This window comes from Ambystoma mexicanum, chromosome 2q, assembly GCF_040938575.1.
Source record: "Ambystoma mexicanum isolate Mex_15411 chromosome 2q, UKY_AmexF1_1, whole genome shotgun sequence".
NCBI lineage: Eukaryota > Metazoa > Chordata > Amphibia > Caudata > Ambystomatidae > Ambystoma > Ambystoma mexicanum.
In genome coordinates, this window is record NC_090924.1 from 496,380,769 (window position 1) to 496,401,559 (window position 20,791).

A 20,791-nucleotide genomic window follows, 5' to 3' on the forward strand; every position below is an offset into this window, starting at 1 on the left:
CCTTGTCCTTATCTCCGACATAAGGACTGAATTGCTGACAAAATGGCAGCCGAAGTGTCTGCAGCACCGGAAACGACGGGCGTGAGGGCTCTTCAGGAACCTCGTCGTCACCCTCGTCAGGATCCCTCCCGATGGGCTGGGCTTCCTCCGCGACTTCGATGAGCTCTTCTTCAGAGGTCGTGTCCGTATCCACGATGGCCACCTGACCCTCCCCCTCTTTTTCCAACGAGGGCTTCGTGGGGGGCTTCTCGATGGGACTGAAAGACGACTCCCTCGGTGGTGGCAGGGAGAGACTGGATCCTGAGGTCGCCTCCACTGGCGTAGCCTCCACAGCCTCAGCCAGGACCGCTGCAACATCCTCAATTGAGGTCTTAGCAGGGTGAATTAAGGCCGTCATCACCTTCTGCACGCCTGGGGCCTTCACCTTGGGGGGTGGGGGGGGGGTCTGAGCTTCGCTCCCCCTCTGCCGGAATATTCGAGCTCGACCGGGGCCTCTCCAGAAGCTTTGCCGGGTTCTCTGACTTCCTCTTACCCGAGCCAGAGCGTTGGCTCGTGGTCGATGGCGCCAGGGAGGATGCGCCCTGCCTGGCAGCCAAGGAGCCCGACCGTTCGGCACGGGGTGCCCTCACAGGACTTAGAAGACCGCTCGGACTTCTTCTCGCCTGACAGGCTCTTTCCTTCCAGCCAGTTGGCGAGACGGAGGTGGCGATTTTTCATGGTCCGCTCCGACATGTTCACACAAAACGCACAGTCCTTCTCCACGTGAGTCTTGTCCTCATGGAGACAGTAGAGGCATAACAAATGCTCGTCCTCCTTGAACACGTTCTGAAGCTGGCATCCAGGGCAGGTCCTGAACAGCTTCCCGGGCGTCGAGCTTCCCTTCTCCTGGGCCATGTCCGGGATAGGCCTTGGAACTTCTGGAATCCTCCAAAAGTATAACGATGAAATCTTCACCATTGAGGGGCGTAGAAACTCCGAAACGGGTCCCTGTTGATCGAATTTAGAAACGGTGGTGCTTGAGGCTCTATTTAACTGAAAAATCAGAAATCTGAAAAAAAGCGCAAAAACGCAGCAAAAGCTCGAGAGCTACAGCACGAGGACTCCCAACACTTGAACGTGCAGTAAAAATCTGAGGATGGCTGCCAGAGGCGGAGCTTAGGGAGAGGGCACTATGACCCAGAGACCAGTGATTGGTTACTACTAAGAAAGATAGATCAGAAACTAAACGGATACTGATTTTTTCTATACCGAGGATTCCCGGCCTGACGGGGAATATTCATGAGCATGTGAATCCATGCCAGACCCCATGCTGGAGAATTACCAGGTTACTCACCGTAGTGACCACCTTACTCCTAGTCCATAGTCCCTTTCCTCCATACTTGTGGGACATCTCTCCGTCCTGTGGGACGGGACCGGAGAACTTTGTAAAAAAGCATCCAAATTTTTCCAAAAATGTGTCCTTCCTCTTTCCTGCGTGGCACCCGGCACGCGGCCGTAACCCCGCCCACCTTGGCTCCACCCCGCGCATCGCCCCTCAGTCCTTTTCTTTGACAGGTCAGAGACCCATTAGCAATAACAGAGGAACCTTATTAGAGGGGACGGCGGGCGGGCGTATGGAGCAAAGGGGACTATGGACTAGGAGTAAGGTAGTCACTACGGTGAGTAACCTGGTAATACTCCTACGTCCCGTCCCCTTTCCTCCATACTTGTGGGAGATTCCCAAGCACTACTTACAGGAACTACGGGTGGATGGAAATACCCCTTACTGAAAAAGGTTCTTCAGCACAGCCTGAGCAAACTGAGCATCAGCTCTAGAACTTATATCGAGGCAGTAATACTTACAGAAAGCAGATGGAGGCCCAAGTAGCTGCCCTAGCCATGGACTCCCAAGGAACATACTTCTGAAAAGCAACCGCAGCTGCCTTGCCCTGCACCAGGTGTGCATGAATACCTTTAGGAGGTTTCAGCTTTTGGATAGTGAAAGACTCCATGATGCAGGCGGCAATCCACCTAGAAATAGTTGCCTTAGATGCCTGCTTGCCTTGAGGGTTGCCGAAAGTCACAAAAAGTTGAACTAACCTCGGAAGTCCTATCCAGGTAGAATTTAAGAGCTCTTCAGACATCAAGAAAGTGTAGAACCCTCTCCGCCTCAGAGGCGGGGTTCGGAAAAAAGACCGGTAGGGAGATCGATTGATTCAAATGGAATTCGGTCACTACCTTTGGCAGAAAAGCCAGATTAGTTTGAAGAACTACCTTGTCCTTGTGAAAGACCAAGAAAGGATGCTACACCGACAATGCCTGGAGCTCACACTCCTTGCCATGTGAAGGCGACCAAAAAGGACACTTTCCAAGACAAGTACCTGAGGTCCACAGTAGCCATTGGCTCAAAGGGTTTATGGCACAGCGCCGTCAGGACAACATTCAGGTCCCATGGCGGGTGCAGATTACGAACTGGAGGGTAAAGGCGTGTTAAACCAGCGAAATGCCTCTTTACCACTGGGTTAGTCAGAGAAAACGAACACTGATCCGTAGAAAGATAAGCGGAGACCGCTGAAAGGTAAGTTCTGCATGACAGAACATGAAGCCCTGACTCTGCTAGGGAAGACACGAAGGACAAGACAGTGTCAACCGTGGCCCCCCCCCTTGGATCCAATTTCTTCTTTAGACACCAATGACAGAACCTGAGCCATTTACTCTTGTACTGAGATCTGGTCGAGGTTTTTCTGGCTGCCTGGATAATACACATGTTATCCGCAGACAAATTCAGATGCTCTAAAGACCTGATCACAGGCACCATGCCGCCAAGCTGAGCGATTGTGGGGAGGGGTGCCACAGCTGCTGCTCAGCCCTGGTGGAGAAGATCGGGAGATACCAGTAACCTGATCGGTGGATAAACCGACAGGTGTTGGCGTTCTGTGAACCAAAACCTGGCCGGCCACCACGGGGCTATCAGTAGAAGAGAACAGTTCACCGAGTTCTTCAACTTACAAATTGCCCGGTGAACTAGAGGCAGAGGCGGGAAGGCATAAGCTCTCATGTTGTGCCATGGAATCTCTAGAGCATCCCCCAGAGGAGGCTTCCAGCCACCCTCTGGAGGCATACAGAGGAAGCTTCTTGTTCGCCGCTGTCGAGAAGAGGTCCACCTGCGGTGTGCCCCAGCGCGAGAAAATCCCTGAGAGGACCTCCGCCTTCAACTCCCACTCGTAGCTGACCACTGTCCGCCGGCTGAGGGCATCTGCTGTGACATTCAGCTGACCCGGGATGTGCACTGCAAGCAGCCAGACACCACGAAGCACGGCCTACTCCCAAATCTGGATGGACAGGTCCACGAGTGGGGGACGGGGAGGGGGACTTTGTTCCCCCCCTGCTTGTTGATGTGATACATTGACACCACATTGTCCGTTCTTATGCGGACCACTTTGTTGACAATGACCAGTCTGAACGCCCTGAGCGTCAAGAAAATCGCCAGAAGCTCCAAATGATTTATGTGCAGGAGCTTGTCCTGAGGCGACCAGAGGTCCGAGACCTGAAGGTGATCTAACGTCGCACCCCACCCGAGGAGGGAGGAGTCCGTCGTGATCGTCACCCTAGGGACCGGGTCCTGAAACCCCGCGCCCCCAGACAGATTACCACCAGTCCAGGTCCACTCTCATGGAATCCGGAATCATCATCCGCATGGAATCTGGGTCCACTGCCTACCGCCATGAATTCCGAAGGGCCATCTGGGTCCGTCTCATTTTGAGACGATCAAGAGGAAGAGCCAGCACACACAAGACCATGAGGCCCAGAAGCCTCTGGAACGACCAGGCCGACATACTCTCTGACTGCGCAAACATCTGACACGTGGCCAACAGATCCGCCATTCTGTCCACGGTCAGGTATACTCTGCAGTCGATCGTGTTCCAACGAAAACCCAGAAAAATCAGGTCCTGAGAGACCGTCATGGAGGATTTCCGCCAGTTCACCGACAGCCCAAGATGGAACAGGAGCTGAAGGAGAGACTGGAGGTTGCCCGCTGCCGCCAGCGGACAAGGGCTGCATAAAAGCCAATCGTCCAGATAAGAACAGCCGGGAGTAGAAGCCCTCCCCTCGCTCCGCAAAGGGAACGGGTTCCAGAGCCCTGAGGACCAGGAGTTTCTTAACCTCGGCGTTGAGGGAGGGCGAGCCCAACGGCTGAAAAGGAGGGTTGAGGGGTGGGGTAGGGGGTAAAGGTAAGCGGAAGCCCGCCCGAGCGACAGACAAGACTCATCTGTCTTCTGTGATGGTCTGCCACGCCTCCCAATGAGACGCAATGAGCACTCCCACCGGTGTCTCGTGCGAGCGCGGAAAGCCCTCATTTGGCAGGTTTATCGGTGGCACCTGAACCTGATGAAGAGGCTGAGGAGCGGGAGAAATACCGCGTACGCTGTTGTCTATGGCGGTTATTCCCCGCAGGAGTATCCACTCTGCGATTTTTGCGGTCGAGGAATCCCTTAAAACCAGTGGAAGGTCGACCTTGCGACAACGGCCTTTGATTCTTGAAGGGAGGTTTAACCAGAACAGAATAGCCGTCTTAGTGCTATCCTTGGTTTTGGTGAGCTCTACATCAGTAGAAGAATGAAAAAGCTCCTTACCATCGAATGGAAGGTCCAATACTTTCTCTTGCACTTCCTTCGAAAACTTAGTGGCATACAACCACGCTTGCCTCGAGGTATCAACCCCGAGCATCATGCCCCGAGCCGAGGTGTCTACGTGATGAGCCGCAGCCTCCAGGAGATCCTGGGCCGAGACCCTGGCATCGGAAAGGCCACCTCTGAAGTCTTCCAACTTCTCGACCGGAATATGCTCCTCAAACTCAGACAGACCTTTCCACATCCGCATGTTAGCTCCCGCCAAAATCAATTCGGCATTGGCCTGCCTGAGCTGCAAGGCCAAATTGGCAAAGATTTTCCTCCCTAGGGAGTCCAGGAGCTTGTCCTCCTTTCCCAAGATCTGAGTAGCCGTCGCGGAAGAGGATGCTGCAGGTCTGGACAGCAACGTGGCCGCAGCCACCACTGGAGGAGGGAGGCGGAGGGAGGGAGGCGGACAAGATGACAAGGCCACTTCCTCCGAAGAGTGCAGCCTGTACCTTGCGTCAATCTTTTTATTGACAAAAAGTCCCGAGTGTGGCTGCTCCCAGACTCTTCAGACCTCGGCCAAAACATCCTTCTGCGGGAAAAGGCCGGTACGCTCCAAAGGAGACAGGGTGAACGCCCCAGAAAGCATGCCCTCCTGTGGAGCAGGTGCCTCGGGAAACGGAACAGCTAAGAAATTAATCATGTCCAGTACCCGGTCATGAAAAGCTCTAACAGAGCGGGGAAGGTCCTCGTTGTCCTGCTCGCCTTGAGGGTCATCTGACAGGTCAGGATCCTGCTGAACTGTGTCAAGCACTGCCTTGTCCACTGGGGACAACGGTGGCAAAGGCGGAAAAGCAGGGGCAGGCACCACAGGCAAAGGAGGCGCCGGCGGAACCACCAGAGGAACGACTGGAGCCGGGGGCGCTGGTGGACAAATTTCCTTAAAAAGCCCTTTGAAAACTCCCTCATGGGGTCGGTGCGCATAAGCGCTTGAAATTTACCGAAAAAAGCATCCTCAGGAGATTGCCTCGGGACCTGGGGAGGCCTCTCATGAGGTGGACAAATCCAGGGACGTAACTGAGAAGGGTGCCACGCCGGGCCCTCCACCGACGTACCCACATAAATCAAAGGGACCGCCCCTGCAGGCAATGAAACATTGTCCGGAAGAGGCATCTGGGCATTCCAATCATAAACGGGCCGGTAAGGATACGCACAAGTGACCTTAGGTTCCCCAAATGAGCGAACCCTACACCAGGGGCCCATGGCGTAGTTGTAGGGGGTAGTACCTAAAATGGCCACCGTGGTTGTGGCGGGAACAGCTGCCATTTTGTCTTCATCTGAGGGGAACTGCGGCACGTGAGGAGGTGAGGCAGGGGTCCCCGTCGATGGATCAGGGGTCTTAATTTTAGCCTTAAAATAAGGAACTTCAGCAGAGCCGGTACTATGAGGACTGGAATGTTTCTGAGACATACCAACCGCCAACTGAGCCTTCGAAGGAAGGACCTCGGCACTGCCGGTTAAAGAACCACCTTGCTTCTTTGCCCCCTCAACAGATCTGCTATCACCACAAGAGCAGGAATGGTGAGAAACCGCTTTCACTGACAGGGCCCTGCCCGGCCCCTCAGAACATTTGGTAGCCTTAGCCTCTGTACGAGGGACCTCGGGCCTAGGCCCAGTAATAGCCTCATCGGCACGGGCCGCGAACATCCGTTCGGTAAACGCAAGCCCAGCCAAGGCCTCGGGGCGCACCCCGGTCTTGTTTTTGAGGGAAGCCGAAAGAGGCCTCAGAGCAAGCTCCGGAACCCTGTGACTCAGCAGAACTGGGTCTACACACAGCCCCCATAGGAGGGGCCTCGGAAGTTACTCCGGTGTACACAGGCCCCTTACGGAGACCCTCAGAGAAAACTCCGGTATAATTATTAGGCCCGACAGGCACCTCAGGGCGAACCCCGGTGACAGAGCGATCAACGCCCCTCCCGGCTCGAGAGGAACCCGGGAAGGTATCCCCCGGCCGGGGAGCTCTGAAAAGTAAAGACCTTACTGGGCTTTTCTTCTTCTCGTCGATGAACGCCTGAAAATGAGATGGAGGAGTGCGTCGGAACACCTCCTCCCACCGTTCCAACAGACGCTGAAGAGTCCGGACCGAAAGGGCGTCACAGTAAAAACAGGAGTCCCAACGGTGTTCCGACCCAAACACTCTAAACAAAGAGGATGGGGATCCGCCCTCGCGAAGCGACAATGACACAAAGAACAGTCTGGAAAGTCTAATTTAAAAGACAGACAGACTAGAAGACGAACGCTAGCGAGAGCCAGAGAGGAAAACAGGGAAGAAAATCTTCCGAGGATGCAAGTGCGTCCGCCCCGATCGAGCGGTGAAAAGGACTGGGGGGCGATGCGCGGGGCGGAGCCAAGGTGGGCGGGGTTACGGCCGTGTGCCGGGCCCCGCGCAGGAAAGAGGAAGGACACATTTTTGGAAAAAAATTTGGATGCTTTTTACGGTCCCATCCCACAGGACGGAGAGCTGTACCACAAGTATGGAGGAAAGAGGACGGGACGTAGGAGTACTAGGTATTCATGCGTCTACATCCCCTGGTAGGGTTTGAGGAGAATTATCTCGCTGCATTAAAACTCTTGGAGCATAAGGTGGACACTTGGTTCCGCCTTCCTCTCTCTCTCAGGCTACTCGCATTTCACTGTCTAAGATGGTGGTTTTGCCCAAGTTGCTATATGTGCTCAATAACATTCTGATTTGGCTCCCGCATCTTTTTGGTAACAAGCTAAAAGTATGGTGACTAAATTGATTTGGGCTGGGAAACATCCTTGCATCTCCTTGGAAATGATGTGCCGACCCTACTCTCAGGGGGGAATGGATGTCCCGTATCCATTTATATGTTCTAGTAGCTCAGGCACAGTAAGTCGTGTGGTGGTGGTCTCCCTCGGCTGATTTTCCACATTCTCGTTTGGAGAAGGCCATCATGTACCCTGATATACTAGGGCACTCCTTTGGGCCCCATGGGAGAAATATCCCAGAACTGAAGTCCAACCCATTGATATCACTATTAGAGCCCGGCATCGGCTTGCAGAGTGGATTGGTACTCTCCTGCGATGGCCATATACCGCGTTCAGGGCATTCTGATCACATATGAGACGGTGTTTATACTACACTTCTCTAACCTTCAGGTTCATACTCTGGGTGATGTTGCGCCGGACGGTAGATTTTTGGCCTGGGAGAATCATTCGGCGAGGGGCTCATGGAATCCCATAATGCAGCTCTTATATTTCCGTCTGAGGGAAGTACTGAAAACTAGGTGGAAGGAATTTCCGAGCACCCTACCCCTTTTCCCCCCTCATGGTATACAACAATCACTAAACCAGTCTCCACTAAGAAGCTACTTTCGACCCTGTACGATTTGGCCCGGAAGGGACGGCTCTCATTTCGTACTTGCTATAGGGGTAGGTGGCGGGATGCTCTGGGGAAGGTATTGTGTGAGGGGCAATGGAACTTGATTTGCGCTCAGACCAAGGCCATCTCTGTCAATTGTAGATTCTGTTTGATACACTCTAAATTCTTGCATCAAGTGTATCTTTCCCCTGTTCGGTTACACAGTATGCATCTTTCTCAACCCCCGGAGTGTAAGAAGGGATGTCAAACCTCTGCAGATTTCCTCCACGTGGTATGGGTGTGCCCCCAGGTTTATGCTTTTTGGTCGAGTATAACAGAATTTGTCAGAGGCGCCTTGTAAGCATGGCTTCGGTGGTCGCACGGAAGTGGGGTTCCCCGACACCACTCTCGTTCCATCATTGGCTCAACCTTATGGCTTGCTGTGAGCACAGAGTCACAGTATAATTTAACACTCCCAACTGCCAGCAGGCCTAAGGACTACTGGGGCCCCTTAAGGTATTATATGACTAGGGAGACTGATTTCGAAATGGGCTTGGATGTAGCATGTGGGAGGTGGTTCAAGGGGGGCGCCCCCACCTTATACGATCTGTGGTTTGGCATATTGGGGGGCGGGGGGGAATTATGGTCCTAAATCAAGGAAGGTGGTACTGAAACTGGGTTTATTTTCTGTTTGTATCCGTTCTTATTTAAATGGTTTCTCTTCCCTTGGTGCTAAAGTAATTTGAAAGAATATGCTTGGGGGAGAGGGTTCGGCCACAGGGAGGCCAGCTCCCTGTGGTATTTAGTTGTGGGTTTTTTTCCCCCCGTTAGTTTGTGAATTGTTGAGCCTGTTGTAAAATGCAAATAAAAACAGTTAAAAATATTTTAAAAATTTTTAAAAATTGGTAGCGTTTGTCCTGGATAATGAACCTTAGGTATTTTCTGTGCGCTGGCAACATTGAAATATGAAAGTATGCATCTTTCATGTCCAATGATGCCATGAAGTCCCTCAAGTCCCTCTGTTTCAGCAAATGGATCACCTCCTGCAATGTTACCCTGCGAAACTTCTGGTTTTATAAACTTGTTAGCTAGAACAGGACGCATGGTGAGATCCTTTTTGGGTACAAGGAAGTACACTGAATAAATACCCGTGTTTACCTGAAGAATAGGGACAACTTCTATGGCATCCTTTCCCAGCGATGCTTCCAACTCTTGGATCAGGATCTCCAGATGGTGCAGTGAAAAGGCGCTGTGAGCGCGGCGGTCTGAACTGTGGAGGTCGAGCGAATTCCACGCAATAAACATGGGCGACGGTCTTTAAGACCCACTGGTCTTAAGTTATTCCCTCCCATGCCTTGAGGAAAGATGTTAATCGCCCCCCTGACCGGGGAGACATGGGAGGGGACCTGGACTTGGTCATTTCTGGCCAGAGACTGTGGCTCCTCTGGGATTGGGGCCTCAGCCTCTACCTTTGCCGCGTTTCTGACCCCTTGAGGGGGACTTCCAGATGTTTGATTTGTGTTGAAGTTACCCGTGCCGTAGTTGTTTTGACCAGCACGGGCTTGCCCTCGAAAGGACCGCCGAGAATCATTACCCCTTTGGGAGGAGGGTTTCTGTGTAATTTGGTGCAAGGACCTTACAGTCTCATGCTCCTTCTTGGCTGTCTCCAACGCTTAACCCACTGCTTTCCCCAAGAGGTTAGTCTCCTCAATGGGTTTATTAAATGAGGGAGGCCTGAGTCTCAGGTCTAAATCCTGATGTACGCAGCCATGGCGTCTTTACAGAAGAGTCCCTTGTGCAAGAGACCTGCCTGCTGTTTCTGCAGTGTCTAGGGTGTTCACCACCACATTCTAGTTAACCAGTCTTCGCTCCGAAACAATGGCGAGAAGCTTTGTCCTGGCGGATTCAGGAACCTCCTGCAGGCCTTCCTGCAGCAAGTTCCGTTGGGCATCAGCGTAGCTTGCTGATAGCGTAGTATTATTAGCAACCCCAATGGTGTATGGAGCTGCTGATGTGACGTTTGCCCAGGGCATACAACCTTTTAGACTCCTTGTCCAGTGGTGATTCTCCTGTGGCAAGGGGTACCCCTGCCCTCTTTCGAGTGGTAGTCACTACCAGTGAGTCTGGGATGGCGTGCCCTTTGATATACAGAGGGTCGGAGGGAGAAGGTCGAAATAATTTTTCGACTCTCTGGTTCACTGCCCGTGTCGGAGCAGGTGAGACCAATGAGAAAGCTACCCGTCTCTTAATAGACGTAATGAGGGGGATGGATTGACTCAGAGGTTTTTCCTAAACTATATCCTCCACAAAATCCTATTCAGGTACAGCCTCTTGAGTGGCAATTTTGAAGTATTCAGCTGCTTTCTTCAACATGGAGTTGAAAGCCATCTGATCATCCACAGGGGAGGCCTGGCGAGCTGGGGTGGACGGAGGATAGTCTAGGAACAAAATATCAGAGTCCTGATCTTGCTGTGTCGAAGGGTCTTGACCTTCCTGCTGGGTTTCCTCTAAGTTCTCCGTCATATCCTGGTGATCTTCCTCATAGTTTTCAAGAAAACAAGCTTCTGCTTCTTCATTTTAGATGTCCCTATATGAGGCCATATGGACCACGTCTTCTTGTTGGAAAACTCGAGACTGAACTTCTTGAATTTGGAGGTTAGGGTCTACCCGAGCCCTTTTTTCAGGGGAGGATGATCAGAAGAACTAATAATCTGCTCCAGCCGATCCATACAACCCTAATATTTTTCTGTAGTCCATTTAGAGGACCCAAACGGGCCTATGCGAGGAGAAACAACGTTCTCCGCACTGTGGCGTTGAGAAGAACCTCTCAGGGTGTCGGAGAGGAGCGCTTGACGATCTACGTGTCATTAGAATTGGGAACCATATTCGCCGAAATCTTTTCCGCAACCTTGCCCATAACCTTAGGCGGAACTGGAGTAAGGCCCACCGCCGCTGCGATTCTTCCGATGCTACTCTGGATAGTCGCTGAATCGTCGTGAGACAATGGCCACGATGCTTTGTCGGCAGTAGAGCTACCGTCCGCTGCGCTAGAAAGCCTAGCGGTCGGTTTTCCGGGTAGAGGCCTAGCCGTAGTTTTCGGGCCTACTGAGGCCCTGGAAATCGCTGAAGCATCGGGCTCCCACGCTTCGACGCGTATAGGTTTTGGAGTAGCGCCCTTGGTCTGATTCAACTGTCTAATCGCAAAGCGCTGCAGCGGATGTGGGGAAGGCTTTGGATCTGAACGATCCGAGGGAACCGGCGAAGTTTTCGGCGGCCCCGTTGGCACTTTTGCCTTTTTTCAACGAAGGCGTCGAAATTGGCGTAGGGGTTGTGTGCTTCGTGCGATGCACTTGTACGCCCCTGTAGCAAGACCAGAGCCGAGCCTGGAAGGGTCGGGGAGAGGTGTGGCGGACCTAGAAGTGTCCGCCTCAAGGTCTTTTAACATCAGCATTGGACGTTTGGTCATCTGAAGTACCCCCGTCACTTTCAGCTAGCGTGGCGGTGGCCCCACGCGTGACATACCGTACGCGGCCCATCGCATTACACAGCGCTCCTTAAGGGTCTTGGGCCAAAGGAGTTTGCACGCCGCTTTGCATCATGCTCTAGGGAGAGACAGGCGTTACATGTCCTGTGTTCGTCCTTCCAAGGATATCCGACCCTAAAATTAGGGCAGAATCTAAAGGAGTCCTTCCCATAGCAAAAGGGAAGGATGACCAGACCAACAGGGAAAAGAGGGGAAGGCGGGAAGACATACTAAACAATATGGCCACCCCGACACCACTCTCCCTACTGTATAGGTCGGCCAGAGGGCCCGACCATGTGGAAAATCCGGCCGCCGGATCTTAGGCGCCGAAATCCACAGCCGTAGACTATTCCCCCGTAGTCTTCGTCAAAGATGTTCTTATTGGGCGAAGTGACTTAACGGGGAATGAACCGACAATTCGGTAAAGATAAACAATGTCTCTAGTAAGAGCTCTGCTATAGGGCGCCGGTTATCTGGGCGGAAAAACAATCTGAGGGACCTCAGCACGTGAGGGATTTTGGGTACTACACACCTCACGATAGGGATAGTGTAACAGACACGCCTATGCCAACGTCCCCTTTCAGTCCCCGAAAGACAAGATGCAATACTCTGCGGTTACCATTGGATGTCAGGCCATATGCACAGCATTTGATTCTAAGCAGATTAACAAGCATCAGAAAAAACTATCAATTTATTTCACAGTCCGTTATATAAGCCTTCTTCAAAAGGGAGCAAAACATGTAACAATTAAAATATACTTCAAAACACTTTCTCTAAATCAGATGATACCATTGGGGATGGCACACAGACTCTTCCTACACCCCTAGGTGACAGATAGCTAGGACACCGTGGACATTGGTTTATCACTGGTACATTTAGAGTAATACTGAGTTTGGTGCAAAAGATAGAATAGAGGAATAAAACGAAGGTTAAATAACCCTTCCTGGGGAAAAGAAAGCAGAGTCAGAGGTAAGAAGAGTCACTCAGGGTGCCAGGACAGCCAATGTTAATTGCACAATGTCAAGGAGAACTGAATATTTTCTTTTTAGGTAGGTAAAAAGTCTTGCACAATGTTTTTAGAAATGTTTGTAGAAAATAGAACACTTGAAGGGCGACAAGCTGAGAGGCTTGTGAGGGGCAAAGCTATAGCAACTCTGCAAGGTAACCAAGACAGGTCTCAACTGAGAGCAAGTAAGGCTGCACAACAAGAGGTAAATTCTTGGACTTTACAGCACCTCTGGTTAGAAGAAATGGTTCCAGGTGGCTTCTATTCCTGTACAGCTATGCAGATCCTTCAGTGTTTCAGCTCCTCACGTCTGACAGCAAATCGCAACACTGCGGTTCTCGGATACCACTTCAGACTGTCCTTGCTTCTGGGGTTCAGCACTCTGTTTAGGTGGCTCAGGCTTGGTCAGTCCTGCATCAGGGAAGTCCGGAGGATCTTCCTAGCGCTCGGGTCCGACTTAAAAGCAACACACACAATCTGGTTTTCTTCTCACTGGCATTTCGGTTCCAGCAGCAGCTGCAGTGGAAATACAACCAGCTTCGAGAGGATGTCCAGACGGGTGTACTTTGGAGATGATTGGTCCCACCAACTCATAGGGAGAAGTCTTCCTTGCAGTACTTCTCTAGTCGAGACAAATTCGGAGCTCCAGCACAGCAGCAGGATTTCACCAGGCAAACCAACGGACCAGGAGTTGCAGCAGGTGTCTCTTCCAAGTTCTTCTTCAGATTCCTTCATCCAATGGTCGGCTCTGCCTTCCAAGCCAAAAAGCCTCAACTTTTATGCAGGTTCCTCCCATTCATTCCAACCTAGCTGTCAATCACACAGTGGCTGTGTTTGCCGGACAGCCAGCCTGGGTGCATTCCTGTAACCCAGGGGATTAAGCAGAGGGAGCTCCGGGCACCTCCCTCAATTCCTGCCCCTGCAAGACATACTGGAGCCAGAGGCAGGCTTCACTCGTGAATTCCACCAAAGGCAAAATGAACAAAGACCAAACCCGGTTTGGCGCACAGAGTAAATCTCAAGAACCTTTCCAACAAAAAAAAAAAAAAACGACTGCGGCCATTTTGACGAAATGGCCACCCATTGGTGCTTTGCTGAAGCTGCGAACTCAACCCGCGGTAAAAAGACAATGGTAGTAAAAAGTAAACCACAGCCACCAGCCATTAATTGTAGAAAGGGTAACATAAAAATGTTACATGAGAAACTAGACAAAGGGGATACTAATTAACCCCTCCAGCACCCAATGTTAAGAGTGTGTGCTGGGTCTAGTAAGTTACAAAATGTAAGTAAAGTCAATTTCACTTTACTGCTATTGGAAACAGTTTCACCAAGAGAAGGTATTTAAACCTTTGGGAAATCTAAGACTTCCCTGTGCCACTGCACTGAGGTGCTGTGTGACAATGTAAAGATAATTCCCATGGAGTTTGTCAGACTCCAAAGTCAAAAGAAAGACTGAGAATAAATCACAATATTACATTTTAAAAAGTCCTAAAGTCCAGCAAAAGAGCTGGGGGTCTCTAAGGTAGAAGGGAATTAGCACATTTCTGAGAATTCTCTCGAACATGGATATCAGCAGATCAAGCTCAGACAAGCATTTTATTGCATTTGTTAAAAAAATAAAAGAAAGCTAAATAAGTTAATTGCAGGTGCTAAAACAAACTGTACTTACTGAGGAGATCAATCTTGCCATTGTTTTTAACGTGGTAGAAAGTAACCGATATTCTTGGTACCTCTCCATGAAGTACAGCAAACTTGCTACCGTTTGGTTCCCAGGCAAAGGCTATGATGCCATCTATAAAAAATAAAAATAAATGCATATGTGAGTGACTTACAATGTGTGTTTGTACACTTCAGGCTAATTTCTGCCAGCTTTTTAGTACTGGAAAAACGAAGAGATACAGTTGCTCCATTTATCGACCACTGAGGGAAAAAATGATAAATCAACCCTGCCGTGGATTGGAACTTGTGATGTACAGGCTCTCCTTATGCCTGAGCCAGCCATTTGCTTGTGAGCTATCCATCAGGAGAAATCCAAATCTGAGACAAAAGCAATCATTTCCCCCCCAAAGGTAAAGTAACCATCAATAGATAGATGCAAGATGGCCGCTAGATAAGTGGAGACACTTGGCACTCCTGCGGTAAGGTAAGGGATCTGCTGAATATCATTGCTAAGTATTAGTTGTCCAACTATTTTTCTGAAGATTTATTCTTTGTGTGTTTAATATCAGAGCTTAGAGAATGGTGGTGTTCTGTGCTTTTTGTCTCCTGTGCCATTTAGTAAACCTGCATTGTTTGAAGAAACCTAACTGGGTAGTAATGTGCACCACATACTGTTAGGGAATAATTGATTTAGTAACACAGACTACACAACATTTGTCCTCTTGGTATAAGGTAACCCATGTTTTAGAAAAGGCCTGTACTACACAGGTTGGTATACTGACTTGGCAGCCAGGCCTATCTTAAGAGGGGTAAATGTGAGGTGTAGCAATGAAATTCGCAAATACAAGAAACCAAGAAACACTTATACTAAATGTTTCAGATATAGTTATTTCACATACATTTTTTAAAAAGGCGTTCTTTAAAAAGGGCAAGATATGTAAAAATCAAATATACTTTAAAATACTTTTCCAGAATCAGTATAGGTTTGTTAAATACTCTTTAGAGATGCTTTTTTACACTTCCTACACATGGAGGTGACTTCATTCACAAGGAGAATAATGGCATTTATATATCACTAGTACACTTTGCAGATTGAGGTCGCAGAAAGGAAAGGAAGAAGGTTAAACAGGTTCTCAGGGCATGAGAGTACTTAAATCTTCCAATGAAATCTAGACAAAATCTTTCCCAGCAATAACAGTCTAAAACCAAGTTACCACCTATGAGGGACAAAGGAGCCAGGACAGCCAAAGTCAATTTGAAACAGTGTATGTAGCTGAGGCACTTCTTAGAATCACAAAGTTAGAGTTTGTTAGAAAAATCACTTGTAGGGTTACAAGCTGTTAAACTTGTGAAAAGCAGATTTGGAATCAAACTCTAAAGGTAAACCACTGCAAGCCTCTACTGAGAAAAGCACAGCTAAAAAGACACTGAGGTAAGCACCCAAAGTCTAAACAGTACCTCAGGTTTGAAGAAGAGTGGTTCAGCTGGATTTGTCCTGTTGCAGCGATGCAGCCCCTGGGTTCCTGAGCCTCAGTCGTGGGGACAAGACTGACGACTTCTGAAGGGCTCCAGCGGTAGCACTGGAGGTCGTGGGCAGCTATGGGCCATTTTCGGTTCAGCGGCACGTCGCAGTTATAGCGCTTGGAAACAGCACCATCGCAGATCTCGGATACTGGTTGGCCTTCATTCATTGCTTGGGCCCTGAGTGAGGGGACTCAAGTTCTGGTTCTCCTGCTTCTGGAGGGTCCTTGGGAGACTCCTGGAGCTTCTGACTAGATTTCAAACATTGCACTAGACTAGTGATTTCTCAACCGCAGGCACTCCGTTTTTGCAGCAGCAAAGTACATCCAGACGGGGAAGATGGTCCAGTGGCGTTTTTCTCGGGTTTAGTTGGTCCCACTAACTCAAGGGAAGAAGTCGTCCCTTCCAGAGTGGTCGAACTGAAATATGAGTTTCTGCACAGCTGCAGGGCTTCACAGGACAATTCAAAGGTCCAAGAAGATGCAACAAGCTTTGCTCGCCGTTTCCTCGTTGGTTATTCTTCCCAGTGGTTGAGTCTGCACCTAGTCCCAAAAACCTTGCCTTTTAAGAAGGTTTCTCCCATTCAAGCACAGCCTCGGCTGTCAATCACACAGCGGACAGTTAGGACTGGTTGCATTCAGGCACTCCTCCCTCACTTCCTGCCCTTCCAGACACTGCAACCAAAGGCAAAACGAACAAAGGGCACAAACCTGCCTCAGCGTACAGAGTAAAACCCATGAAAGACCTTACAACCAGAAAATCCGAAAAAAGACTGGGGCCAGTTTGACAAAACTGTCCCATGGGTGCTATACGGCAGCAGAGGATTCAGCCTGCGGCAGGAACGAAAAATGGTAGGAAATTTAAACCACTGCCACCAGCCATTTAAAGTAGAGGGTAACAAAAAAATGTTATACAAGTACGTAGGATATGGGGATACTAGGTAACCCCCCCCCCCCCCCCAGCACTCCAAATAAGACTATCTGCTGGACCTTCAAAGAGAAAAGTTAAAGTCAATTTCACATTACAATTCTTGGGAACGGTAGTTCACACAAGGAAAGGTATTTAAGCCTTATGAAGGCTTTCTCTATGATACTGCACAAAGTAGTAGATGCCTTAACTTGTTTTAGACTTACTCCTGGGAAAAGCTTGTCTAGATGTCATTGGGAGATGCAGGTGTTAGGGAAAATTCTCAGAAATGTGCCAATTCGCTCCACCTTAGAGACCCCCCAGCAACTTTGCTGGATTTTGAGGACTTGATTTTGTTTTACCTGAGTGAGACCCTCCTACCCCCACCACCACCCCCCACACTCATATTTTAATATGATTTTGAACACTTTCTTTTGGTTGTGGAGTCTGACAAACTCCATAGGCATCATCTTTTTACATTGTGTCACAGCACCTTCAGTGCAGTGACACAGGGACGTCTTTCAGATTTCCCAAAGTTTTAAATACCTCCTCTTGGATAAACTTCTGTTTCCAAGGGCAGTAAAGTGAAATTGACTTTACTTATAAATGTAACTTTCTAGACCCAGTACACACTATCTTACAATAGGTTGCTGGAGGGCTTAACTAGTTATCCCCTTTGATTAGCTTCTCACATAAAATGTGTTACGTTACCCATTCCACACTGAATGACTGGTGGCAGTGGTTTCGTCTTAACTACCGTGGTGTACATTTACCGTGGGCTGCGTTCGCAGCTGCAGTAAAGCACCCAAGGGTGCGATTGTCGTCAAAATGGCACCTGGTCTTTTTTTCACCATTTCTTTGTGGAAAGGCCCTTCTTGAGATTTACTCTGCACGCCAAACCAGGTTTTGTCTCTTTGTTCATTTTGCCTTTGACTCCAGGGTGTCTGGGGTAGGCAGGAAGTGAAGGAGGTGCCCGAAACTCCCTGTGCTAAGTCTCCTAGGAGACCCAAATGCACTCTGTAGTGATTGGCCGGCTGACTGACTGGCAAGGACAGCCACCCTCCTGCGTGAATGTTAGGCAAAGTTGTATACAGTACCCTTCAGGACCACTACACACAACTAGGACCACAGGTGTAAGCAAACCAACCTTTGGTATAAGTGTGTATTGCACAGTTTTGGTAGCGGAGCCGAGCAGCCAGGCTTATCTCAAGAGGGGAATGTGAGCAGTAATGATGTTACACAGAGGTCTACAATCACAAGTGTTCAAATAAACTCTTACACTCAAGGTTTCTTTGATAGAACACTTATTAATTTATTTATGTCAGTTATAAAACATTCATAAGAACGAGGCAATATAATCACACACAAATATACTTCAATACTATTTCAGAATACTTTTCAAGACCAGTAAAAGGTACGGATTATTAGAACATGAAAGATTACACTTAAGACACTGCAAATACTTTGAGTTCACCAGAAGTGTCGTCAATTCAATTCAATAGGCTAGCCCAAAGTCAATGGGCTAAAGTCTTGGATAGGATAAAAATGGTTCTGGTAAGTAAACGTAAAGTCCCTGCAAAAGTTCTCAGAAATAGTTAGTAAAAAGAACCATATGCTGGGTCACAAACTGATTAGGCCTGAGTTGCAAAACATTCGAGCACTTTCACCGCGAGAGGCAAGTACTCATTTCCACAGTACCTTATAATGAAGAGAAAGATGTAGTCGATGACTTCTGTTCCTGGCAGTTCCTGCAGATCTCACTGTTCCTGGGCCTCCGTCATGGGGACAAGAGGGAGGACGTTGGGGGACTCCTGCACTGGGACTGGTAAAAAAAGCTGCCAACTGGAAAATCTTCCATTCTGGTGGCTACGAGTAAAGCACACAAACTGGTTTCCCACTCCCTGGTTATACGGTTACCTGCAGCACTCAGAGGAAAATGCAACCAGCTCCGAGATTGGTATCCAGGTGGCTTACTGTCAAGTTGATTGGTCCCACCAACTCAAAGGAAGAAATCGTCCTTGTAGGGCTTCTCTGTCGGCGTGAACTTGGCGATTCGGACCTGTAGCAGGGCTTCTCCGGGAAAACCAACGGTCCAGGAGTTAAAGCAGCCACTCCCTTCAAGCTCGTCTTCGGTTCTTTCGTTCCAGTGGTCAACTCTGCATTCCAAGCCAAAAGACTTTTTATTCCGTTCTCTCCCATTCATTCCAGGCTAGCTGTCACTCACCCAGCCGGCCAATCACCACAGAGTGCATTTGTGTCTCCTAGGAGACTAATCACAGGGAGTTTCAGGCACCTTGCTCACTTCCTGGCCACCGCAGACACTCGGGCACCAGAGGCGGTCTGCACTCCTGGAGCCCGCCAAAGGCGAATGAACAAAGGAACCAAACCTTGTTTGACGCGCAGAGCAAAGCTCTAGAAGGACCTTTCCACAAAGAAATGGCATTAAAAAGAAGACCGGGACCTGTTTTTACACAGGGGGCTCAAGCGCCATCTTGAAAAACATGGCTCCCGTGATTTAACGCTATTGGCGCTTGCGAAAAATCATGGAATTTCGTTGTAAAACCACTGCCACCGGCCATTCTGAGAGGAAACTGTAGCATTTGACTGCTACATGAGTATCTAGACACAGGGGATACTAAGTAACCCCTCCAGCACGCTATTGTAAGATAGGTTGTGCTGGGTCAAGGAATTTGAAGAGACTAGTAAAGTCTATTTCACTTTACTTACACTGGGAAACAGTTTAACCCAGGGAAGGTATTTAAACCTTGGGAAAGCCCGTCAAGGCTTCCCTGTGCCACTGCACTGAGGGTGCTGTGTGACACAAATGACAAGATGATGCCAATGGATTTGGTTAGACTTCATAACCAAAGAAAACACTCAACCCAGGTAAAAAATAAAACTGACGAAATCCAGCAAAGTTGCTGGGGGTCCCGAATGTGAAGGTAATTAGCAAATTTATGAGAATTCTCCCTAACAGTGACTGACAGCTAGGCTGGAATGATAGGGAGAGAATTGTCACAATGCCTGCCCCTAGACATCTGGAACAGGTCCATCTGTCCAGGGAACAGGCACCCAAGACGACACAGGAATTCCCAAAACCCCGCCTAGGGGCTATATGGGTTCAGTCCTGGCGCCATAGGCGCCAGGCTCATATTGCCAACTTTAAACTATGCAGGTCATCCTGCAAAGAACTCATGTACAGGCCATCATGAGGCCATGAAGGGACTACTTTCCTTCAGGAACTATTTTGCTGCTTGGGTATGGTACTGGAACTTCTCACCTGGGAACTACTTTTTTGATGCTATTTAAACCACACCCGAAGAGCAGCACACGCTTCGCGTTATTCTGCATTTTAGCAGCGTAACGCTCACCGTGTATGCAGTCCAGCATCCAGTCTACAGCCACACCCGTCTTGTGTCCGGAGCCGATCCTAGAGAAAAGGAAGGTAGCAGAGAAGGTTAGAACAAGGAGATTTCCATTTGGTCATCTTTTCCTGGAGCAGCCGCACCTGCGGATAAAAGGAAAAAGACATTAAAATAAACCTCGTCGCATTGCGAGCTGCAGCGCCGCGCCATACTCGCATGTCTTCGGAGCATCTCCACGACCCGGCGCAGCACCCGTTGAATCGCCGCCCGAAACATCAGCATCTGAAAAGACAAGAACAAACAAAAGGTGAGCGGGGTTCAGCCAAAGACATTCTTTTACTTACCACAAGATACTTACTCGGAATTTTACCGATCGAGCCAGCGCTGGTCACCATCCTACGTTAGACGTTTTCGGCAAGGCGCTGCACCTGCAAAGAAGAGAACTATTGGTTAATTACATTTGGAATAATATTACTTGCTAGACAGTGCTTGATACAAACTGACTCTTACCTAAGCGCTACCTTCATCCATTGAGGCGAACTCACTCCTTCGATCACGCTGCAAGGGAAAAGGTATGTAAGGAGCAAGAGTGAATTAACAGACATTTGAACTCTAAAAGAACTATACATTCGGTTTACACACTACTTACCTCAGAGTCATTGTTGTCTGGAACTCTGCCAAATACCTTCGGATCAGTGAAGTAACTGAACTTCTACGCGCCCTTGCACTCCATGCAGGATGGAGAGGCCATCCTTCCAAACAATAAGGTGAGACGTTATGAAGGGGAATACTGGAAGTTTTCAGGGAAAATGGTGTTAGTGCAACCTCTCTACC

The 20,791-nt window shown here is 49.3% G+C and overlaps 1 protein-coding gene across 1 annotated transcript in view; it reads right to left on the bottom strand.

Moving 5' to 3' along the window:
- The window catches only part of EIF3B (eukaryotic translation initiation factor 3 subunit B), a 356,055-nt gene that overhangs the window by 151,016 nt on the left and 184,248 nt on the right, over nucleotides 1-20,791 (bottom strand). Inside the window, exon 12 of the mRNA XM_069647617.1 lies at nucleotides 14,176-14,298. Coding sequence (XP_069503718.1) covers nucleotides 14,176-14,298 — 123 coding nt within the window. The remainder of the gene's footprint in view (nucleotides 1-14,175; nucleotides 14,299-20,791) is intronic.